This window comes from Cryptomeria japonica, chromosome 11 (genome assembly GCF_030272615.1).
Source record: "Cryptomeria japonica chromosome 11, Sugi_1.0, whole genome shotgun sequence".
NCBI classification, from domain to species: Eukaryota; Viridiplantae; Streptophyta; class Pinopsida; order Cupressales; family Cupressaceae; genus Cryptomeria; species Cryptomeria japonica.
In genome coordinates this window covers 606,524,235-606,534,173 of record NC_081415.1, presented here as the reverse complement: position 1 = coordinate 606,534,173, position 9,939 = coordinate 606,524,235, and the positions used below count along the sequence as shown (strand labels likewise).

The 9,939-nt window shown below is 38.0% G+C and overlaps 1 protein-coding gene across 3 annotated transcripts in view; it reads left to right on the top strand.

The window, feature by feature from the left end:
- The first annotated feature begins 2,473 nt into the window (after positions 1-2,473).
- LOC131068843 (bifunctional adenosine 5'-phosphosulfate phosphorylase/adenylylsulfatase HINT4) overlaps positions 2,474-9,939 on the top strand; it is a 123,535-nt gene continuing 116,069 nt past the window's right edge. The window contains exons 1-2 of one of the 3 annotated variants that reach the window (XM_058004113.2): positions 2,474-2,775; positions 2,880-2,926. In XM_058004113.2, the coding sequence (XP_057860096.1) occupies positions 2,716-2,775; positions 2,880-2,926 (107 nt within the window). In that variant the 5' untranslated portion in view covers positions 2,474-2,715. The remainder of the gene's footprint in view (positions 2,776-2,879; positions 2,927-9,939) is intronic. The other 2 variants (XM_058004115.2, XM_058004114.2) reach the window with 2 other exon arrangements.

Here is a 9,939-nt window from a genome sequence, read left to right as displayed (position 1 = left end):
ACTCTTGTTGAAATCAATTCCAAGGTATTTGTAATCTGCAACTTCTTCAAGAATGCTACCTTCAAAGTAAAACTTATGTTGCTCTTGTTTCCTTCTACTCGAGAAAACCATGATTTTCGTCTTGCCAATATTAACTTGCATTCCCACAATATTGCAAAAGCGCTCAAGGGCAAATAAGTGCTCTTGCAAGCCAAGGGTGGAATTAGCAAGCAAAATGAGGTCATCAGCATAAAGGAGCAGCCTTGTCACAAATTCACCCAATTGAATACCATCACCATTCTGCATGTTTAACCATTCTTCAAGTTTGTCAATGTATAAGCCAAACAAGGTAGGGGAAAGAGGACACCCTTGTTTGGCACCAATATCACTCCTAAAACTAGTTGAAATGCCATCAGGAGTTCTGATTTTCACTTTAACCTCCTCATAAAGCCTATGAACAACAACCCTAAGATGAGCTGGGATACCAAACTCTTCCATTCTGTGCCACAGTTTGTCACGCGGGATTGTGTCAAAAGCTTTTTTGAAATCATCAAAGCAATAGAAGACATCTTCCTTTTTCTCCCAGGTTTTTTCGATGATGTGTCTCAAAGTAATACCATGATCAACTGTGGAATGTTTAGGTTTGAAACCAGCTTGGCCTTTTGCACGTTTATGATTTTCTTCTGCCCATTTGCTGATTCTATTTTCTATCATGTTGCCAAATAACTTAGCAAACAAAGGGTTGATCATTATAATCTTATAGTTGGAGGGGTTATTGACATCTCCACTTTTGAAAAGAGGTATAGCAAGACTTGTAGTCCAATCTTTAGGAAACCCATGAAGAATGATGTTATTGAATATTTTTGCAATATGAGGGGCAAGGACTTTCATGCCCCACTTGAGAAACTCTGCTTGAAGTTCACCTAAGTCTTTAGCTTTACCAACACCTAATTTCTTAATACCCAATTCAATTTCTTGCACGGTGAAAAGATTAGTAGAAATGTTGACCAAGGGTGGGGGAGCCACCTCCAAATCATTTTCATAAAGTTGCATAGCATAATCAAACCATTGAGTGGCTGTGATACTATTGTCAAACTATTTCTTTTTTGATTGCAGCTCTTTCCAAAAAAGTTTGGGATTAAATTTGCTAAGAAAAATTAATTCTTCCCTCCTAGTACACATAAAATCAGCTTTCTTTTTCTTTAAAATTTGTTTGTAAGCTTTGATACGAGTCTCTTTATTATTTGACTTTCTTAAACCTCTTCTAGCCATTTTGCATTCCTCATCAAACCAAGCATTCAACGGGAAACAATTTGTCTCAAATTTTCTGTTTTTTTGTTCTTTTGCATTTTGAGAGGGCCACATGGATCAGATTTGTTAACTTATGATTGTTGAGATCATGAAATGTCTTTTTCTCCCATTTAAGAAGTCTCTCCAAAGCAGCCTGGAAGATACAAGCATTTTCTTGCATCAAAAGAATTTTGCCCTTTGAATGTTGTTGTAGGGAAGGTTGATTTTTTTCCACATAATACCTCTTTTCTGCCCAAACAATACTTAAATAGATCGGTTTGTGATTTGATTTGAGGTCCCATAAATGTTCACCAATCACCATATCTTCGATTTTTTCACATAGGCTATGCGAACAAACAACGTAGTCAACCACACTCACCCCATTGTAAGTGTTGCAAGTGAAATTGCTGGAATTTGTCCATCTAATCAGACCATTACAGATAATTAAGTCAAACATGCCATAGAGAGTAAGCAACTCTTCCCCAAATTGGTTGCAATCATTGGTGTCTTCTGACACTCTCTCCCATTGATGATTTTCTTCTTCTAGGAGCCAAATAGGATTACAATCATCTTTACAGCTAAAGATGCAAGCCTGTTCACTTGCAGTTCTAGCATTGAAATCCTCCACAAGGAGGACCTCGCCAAGCTGAGAGAACACATCAATATCTTTTTTTAGGGCAACAAAGGGGCCTTTGTTGTCAAGACCACATTTCTTGTAAGTTTTGAAAACCTGTGGAGCAAAATAACATGCTACAATTCTAATAAAATTGTAATTTTCTGAGATCTTAAACCATAAAAACTGTTTATTGGAGTCCTCTTTTTCAAGCTGAATGAGACACTCTTCTTTTTCTTTCACTAACACTAATATCCCACCATGACTCTTGCCATTGCTAGCTGCTTTGTTCCACACTGTTATTTTTGAATAACCTTCGAACGTGGGAGTTTTACAACCTTCGTGTTCATGAGTCTTAACAAGACAAATAACGTCTCTACCTTCCGCAATAGGCTCTAACCCAGGCCCACGTCTACAAGGGTAGCCTCTATAGTTCCAACAAACTAGACTCAAAGAGGCCTGGATAGATCTTGATTGCTATTTGCCTTGGGATGCAAGACTCGATACTAAGTCATTAGACTGATGGTCTGGTGGCCGTCATTAAAATTCATTCTTTCAAATACGAACCGATCCCAAAGACTATGTTTTAATGGCAACGTGGCAGTTACGTGGAACTCCGCTCCTTTTAAGTTAGGGTGGACAACCCCCGGCTCCCCTCCCCAACTCACGGCAAGCTATGTAGTGAGTTAGTTTTTGGTATTTTATATGTCTGAACGTGCTCGGAATGCATGGGAAGATGCGGATAAATAAAACATAAGTTCGTTGGGCAGGGAAGTCAAACGATTCAGAGCATTCAAAATTGTGTACCGAAGGTAGGAGAGGGAAAGGGGACTATGACACACTGTATATTTTGCCCCCCTGCTATTTTCTCTTCTGCAAAGGTTTTACATCAGGTGTGCTGTTGTTTCTGCCAATTGTCCATTTGTTAAATCAATGCTGGAAAACAAATCGATGAGTACGAGCTTCACAATTCTGTTTGTAATTGAGTGGAATGCAGGACGATAAGGTTTATGCAATCGAGGACATCAAACCCGCAGCACTAAGGTAATATATACTTTCAGTACATCTCCGTTGCTCAAAACAAAATTAATCTCTCTTTAGCTCAGGATGCCACGTTGGTAGTTCCTTTTGAGGTGATGAAATCCACATGGCTCTGTCAATTTTTTCATGGAATCTATGGTTATAAATGCTTGTCTAACTGATGGGTATTGGTCGTCTTGCCCCATAATGTTATAAGCACACCTAATCTTAACCAGACTTATGGTCTAATTGGTGTATAGTTTTCAATTCTTGTTGGCTTTTATATCTATTGTAGATTATCTTGTTCTTTATGCTAATTGAGACAGAGACTACTTCATTACTTTTAGCAGATTTTTTAATAATCAATCTCCACATAGATGTCACCGGTCTGCAATCTCTATGTTATTCAGGACTATATTTGACATTGAGCTTAAATTCTGACCCATGTTTATTAGCATTAGGGCGTCATAGCTCAAAGCTTAGTTGTGGATGAATTCTACGCCCTGGTTGCTATGGTATGGAAATCCTGGTGGCCAGGGATTACACACAGTTGTTGGAGGAATCATCCGGCAGTGTAAATATTTCAAAAGTCCAATAATCTTCTGTTTTCTGCTGGGAAGAGGGTTTTCCCTGCTCAATTGAGTGTGGGCTCAATAGGGGCAATCGTGACCAAAACAAATTTCTGGAAGTCACCCGGCCCCGCAAATGTTAAAGCATTAGCGTTTGCCTTGCTCAATTGGCCATTGGCCGAACTCAGGATTAATGTTGACGAGAGCATTTGCCCCGCTCAATTGGCCATTGAACACAGAACCTACCGAATCCAGGTCATACATTTTAGAGCCTTAAGCTGTTCAATATCAAACTAATAGGTTTTCTTCTATTAAAGATTTTGATTTACCTTGGTTCCTATTGGGTGTTCTTAGAAAATGATCTGTTATTTGTCTTCGGTTTGTTTTGGTTTTAAGTGCGAACACGGAATCTACTAAGTTTGGGTCATACATTCTAGAGCCTTAGCTGTTCAATATCAAAATTATAGATTTTTTTCTATTAAAGATTTTGGTTTACCTGGATTCTTGTTAGATTTTTTTAGGAAGTGATTTGTAATTTGTCTTGGGTTTGTTTTGATTTTCGGTGCTTTTGGATTCAACTGCATATCATTTTTTGATGCAAAAATTGTACATATTTGAATCTAAAATCATTTAAAATCAACTTCATGGACTGGAAAACTCATGCCTATTATTGAGTTTTATTTTTTTATATCTTTACCTCAAAACTTTTTGATCCATTATATCTTGAATATTCTCAATGTGTTTGAGGTCCCATACAAATAATTGTACTTAAAATCAAATTCATGGACTATGAAAAACTCATATCTATTATCAGGTTTAATTTTTTTAAATGATTACCTCAAAAACTTTTGCTCCATTACATCTTGAATATTCACAAATTGTTTAGGGTCCCCTACAAAGTGTTAAAACCTTGGTCAATGATAATATTTATTTTTAAGAATAGGTAAGAACCGAGTCCAATCTCAATTTTGTGCAGAACTTGTTGGCAATAGTGCAGCAAACTGAGAGAGAGTGGGTTGCACAAAACTTTACACAATTCAAACTTAAATACAGATTTGATAATTAATAGTTCAAGCACAGATTAACACCACATCAACATCACACACGACACCAAGATTTTTGACGTGGAAAATTTGGTTAAGGGAAAAACCACAGTGGGAACCTACCCACAATGAGATAATACCTTGTTAGGAGTAAATGAAATATTACAATGGGGAATGCACATGCATTCAGGGTCACTGCCCAGAGTTCACAGCTCAAATACAATAAGGCTACAACCTTGAGGAAGACTCACTGTCTTACAAAGATTCGGACAACAATTTGGATTACATGAACTGAGAAAATAGCATCTCCTAGTGCCTGATTACAGTTCCGGTTAAGCACATGTACTTAAACTCTGCTTTTATACTTCTTCACACTCTTTTGCACCTCTTCGTTCTTCTCTTCTGCTAGTAAGTGATCAATACAATGTTCACACATGTAGATGCCCCTCACAAATGAATATATACAATTCGTCAACCTATATTTCAAGGTTGGCGAAACCCTCAACACAAATTACAAAATAGTAACCTCACACGCTACAACAACATATGCGGACCAAAACAATGTCGGCTAAGACATAGTCTATATCCAAATCATCATCGCAATTATTAAACACATCCAAGAATTATGCCTCGATCATCCGCAACACGCTACAACTCCATAAATGTCGCATAACACAAATAACACCACCGGATCAAGAAAATGATCAATAACATGCACAACGATCAATGCGGACCAACAATACGGATAGGACACGATCTAGAAACATTCACAAGCAACGTGAATTGCATCACAACAACCGCAACAACTCGGATTACTAGAATCATCAACATCTCTTTACCGGAGCTCAAGAATGTTGGTTATAATTAGGGCCTGGCGGATTCCTATTGCCTTGGGCAACATTGGAATCCGCCAAAGGGGGCTAGCTCCTTCTCCTATATATAGGGCCAGGCCCCATGCCTCTCGGCTCCACCAAAAGTCTTCACGCCACATCCAAACTCACCACGCCTCCTTGATAGGGCCGACCCTATCCATTTCGGTTAAAAGGAATTAAATGAATTAAATGTTAATTACAAGAAGACCGACATGATTAAGAAGTTAGCTACTCCTATAAATAAAGCCTACACTTCACACAACATCAATCCAATTCAGTCCTTTGCAATAAGGTGCAAAATATTCTAAGGAAGCGAAATTGATATGTGCGAAATATTCTAAGGAAGCGAAATTGATATTCAAGTCAATTAACTTACAGCGAACTATACTAAGAGGTGTGCAGATTAGCAACAGAAGACAACGAACTTGAGCAAGGCAGCAGATCATCTTCAAGAGATAAAGAACTCCATAGAAGGGTTGCTGCTACCATTGTTACATACAACCAGTCAGATTAGAAGAACTGCAATTCATGACCTCCATTAGCAAACTAATTGTGAAGGCTCTATGTCATCTCCCTTTGTGATTGCAACATCTATGCTCCAGATAAGTGTGTAATCATCAGTTGAATTCAAAACCATAATCAGATCTGTGGATCTTTTCAGGTTGGGTTTTTCTTCCTAGGAGGTTTTCCCAGGGTATCTTTGTCTTGTCTTTATGCATTCATTTTCTGTTTCTATGCTTAAATCTGAAAACAATAAATCTAATTAAACCTAGTTATCAACAATTCTAATTTTCGAAGTGTTATCTAATCTGAAAGTACTAAAACTAACATGGTATCAGAGCTTTAGGTTAGATCAAACTTCAGATTTAGAATTCAGTACTCTTTTATTTCCAGATTGTTGTCGCATTTGCAGGGCAGGTCAATGGGGCTGAAAGTTGAAGATAGGCTTGATGAGAATCTAAATTTTACTGCATGGAAAGTTCAAATCAAGTTGGCTCTTGAGGAAGAAGATCTTCTCCAATTCATAGAAGCGAAAGAGCTAACTGAGCTTACGGATGCAGCTGAGTTAAAACAATTCAAAAAGGATGCTGTCAAGGCCAGGAAGATTCTCATTGATTCAGTCAAAGACCACCTCGTCACCTCTATTGCCTCATTTACCACTGCAAGGGAAATGTTCAGTCATCTACAAGGTACATATGAAGTTAACAATCTCAGTAGGGCAATTACTTTAAGACAACAACTACTTAATATCAAAATGGCTAAAGAAGATTCTGTTATTTCCTACTTTATGAGAATTTCAGAACTAAAGAATCAACTAGGTTTAATTGGCCATAACATGGAAGACAAAGACCTTGTCATGATTGCCCTTAATGGTCTACCTCACTCATGGGAGTCATTTATCCAAACCATAAGTGGCAGGTCTGAGTTACCTACCCTTGATCGCCTTAAGAATGATTGCATCCAAGAAGAGTCTCACCTCATCACAAGAGGTCAAACCAAGAGCCCCCATGTAGATGATCATCACATGCTTGCAACTCAATGCAAGAAAGGGGGAAATTGGAAGCAACCTTATCATAAAAGAAATAGGGAATTCAGACCATTTAGTTCGCAACACCCTTGGAAGAAACCAAGAGATACTTCGTGTGTGCGATGTTTTAGATGTGACAAATTTGGTCACTATGCTAAGGAATGTCAAAACAACCCTAACCAAAGTGAAGCAAACCTAAATGAAGTCTCAGAACAAAATGATGACTTCTTATTCATCTCCGCTCTATCTAGCAGTGTTCCCTCAAATAGCAATACATGGTTGATTGACAGTGGTGCCTCCAGACACATCACAGGTTACTGTGATCACCTTTCAGGCCTAGTAGAAAAGGATACCAGCCTTCACGTGGTAATTGGTGATGACGCTCGTTATTCAATAAGAGGTTCTGGCTCTACTTCTCTAAATTTAGATTCTGGTATTTCCTTGCATCTCAGTGATATATTGTTTGTTCGTGGAATTAAAAGAACCTAATTTCCATTTCTGCTCTAGAAGATAAAGGTTATCAAATTGCATTTTTTGAGGGAAAAGTTCTTGCTTGGTCTAAGAAAGCTAGTTTTAAATCTGCTCGTATAATTGGTCATAGATATGATAGTCTTTATAAGCTCTCTACTAACCCTATTCAAGCCCTCATTAATGAGGCTCTGGAATCCTGTGAGTTATGGCATAGAAGACTTGGACATCTACATTATCAAGCTCTTCCTTCCCTTGAAAGGTTAGTCAAAGGTATGTCTAAACTCAGTCAAGTTCATGATAACACTTGTAAAGGTTGTGCTATTGGCAAGAATGTTAAAAGTCCATTTCATAAAAGTGAAAATAGAGCTAAAGACAAACTAGAACTTGTTCACTTTGATTTATGTGGTCGTATGTCTATAGCATCTCCTAGTGGATTTCTTTATTATGTAATCTTGATAGATGATTTCTGTAGGAAAACTTGGATCTACTTCTTGAAATCTAAAGAATCTGATGAAGTCTTAAGTAAATTTAAGGAGTTTGAAGCATTAACTGAAAACTCTTCTGGTAAAAGAATTAAATGTTTAAGATCTGACAATGGAGGTGAGTACACCTCTGGTAGCTTTTATGATTTTTGTGTTGAGTCAGGAATTAAGAGGGAGTTTTGTGTTCCATACAATCCTCAACAAAATGGTGTTGCTGAAAGGAAGAATAGGACCATTGTAGAGGCTGCAAAGGCTATGATCCACGATCAAGACTTGTAGACCTTTCTATGGGCCGAGGCTTCTAGAACAACAGTGTATATACAAAATAGATGTCCTCATCGTGCTCTAAAGAACATGACCCCGGAAGAAGTCTTCACGGGATCCAAACCAGGCATTAGTCACCTCAGAATCTTTGGAAGTCCCGTCTATGTTCATGTGCCCAAGGAAAAGCGATCAAAGTTGGAACCCTCAGGAAAGAAAGGCATGCTAGTCGGATACAGTGAATCCTCCAAGGCATTCAGGATCTACATCCCAGGTCAAAGGTATGTTGAGGTAAGTAGGGATGTTACATTTGAAGAAGACATTGCTTTTAAGAAATCGAAAGGTTCTTGTGTTATTGATGAATCTAATGATAATCAAAATATAAATGTTGATACTAACCTTGAGATTCAGAGGGAGCAAGTTGAACCTCCACCTCAAGATGATCATGATGATCCTCCAGAACCCATGAATCCCACTGATATTCCTAGTGACATTGTCGTTACCAAAAAGAGGCCACTTTGGGTAAGAAACACCATTCAAGAAGCTGAAAGATTTGTTGCTCCAAGTGGCACCTTCCGTGAAACTAAGAGACCTCAGGTATTTTCCAACTACGTTTCTTTAATGTGTAATCTCATTGAAACTGAACCTTGCAATGTTGAAGAAGCCTTAAGTCATCATGCCTGGAAGCTTGCTATGGATGAAGAATATCAGTCAATCATCAAGAACGATGTATGGGACATTGTGCCCAGACCCAAAGGTAAATCTGTTGTTTCCTCTAAATGGTTATTTAAAATTAAACATAATGCTGATGGTAGTATTGAAAAATATAAGGCTAGATTTGTAGCGCGTGGCTTTTCCCAAAAGGAAGGCATAGACTATGAAGAAACATTTGCTCTTGTTGCTAGATATACGTCCATTAGAACGATAATTGCTATTGCTGCTGCTAAGGGTTGGAAGCTACATCAGATGGATGTTAAGACTGCCTTCCTCAATGGTGTCATTGAGGAAGAAGTCTATATTGAGCAACCTGAGGGATATGAGATTCATGATAGATTAACCCATGTGTGCAGGTTAAAGAAAGCTCTGTATGGTCTTAAACAAGCTCCTCGTGCTTGGTATGAAAGAATTGATAAATATTTGCTAAGTCTAGGCTTTTGTAAAAATGATGCTGACTCTAACATTTACTTTAAAGTAGCCAATGATGAAATGCTAATTCTAGTTCTTTATGTGGATGACTTATTTCTTACTGGTAAAGATGAACTTATTATTAAATGCAAGAAAGAACTAGCTTCGGAATTTGAAATGAAAGATTTAGGTCTAATGCATTATTTCCTAGGTCTAGAAGTATGGTAAAGATCTAACGAAAATTTTCTAAGTCAAGGAAAGTATACTATTGACATTTTGAAAAGATTTAGAATGATGGATTGTAAACCAATGTCTACTCCTATGGAATCTAACTTAAAGAAGTTAAGTGTTTCTGCAGCTAACTTTGAATTTGCAGATCCATCCGAGTACCGACAGTTGATTGGATCACTGATGTATCTAGTTAACACTAGACCAGACATATGTTTTGCTGTGAATGCTCTCAGCCAGTTCATGAGCTTGCCCAAGCATGTTCACTTTGTTGCAGCCAAGCATATCCTAAGATACTTGCGAGGCACAATTGGTTTTGGGCTGAAGTATCCACTTAACACTCCAATAACCTTGGAAGGTTATTTTGATGCAGACTGGGCTGGAAGTGTCAAAGATAGGAAAAGCACCTCTGGTATTTGTTTTAGCTTGGGTTCTGCAGTGATCTCTTGGGCTTGTAG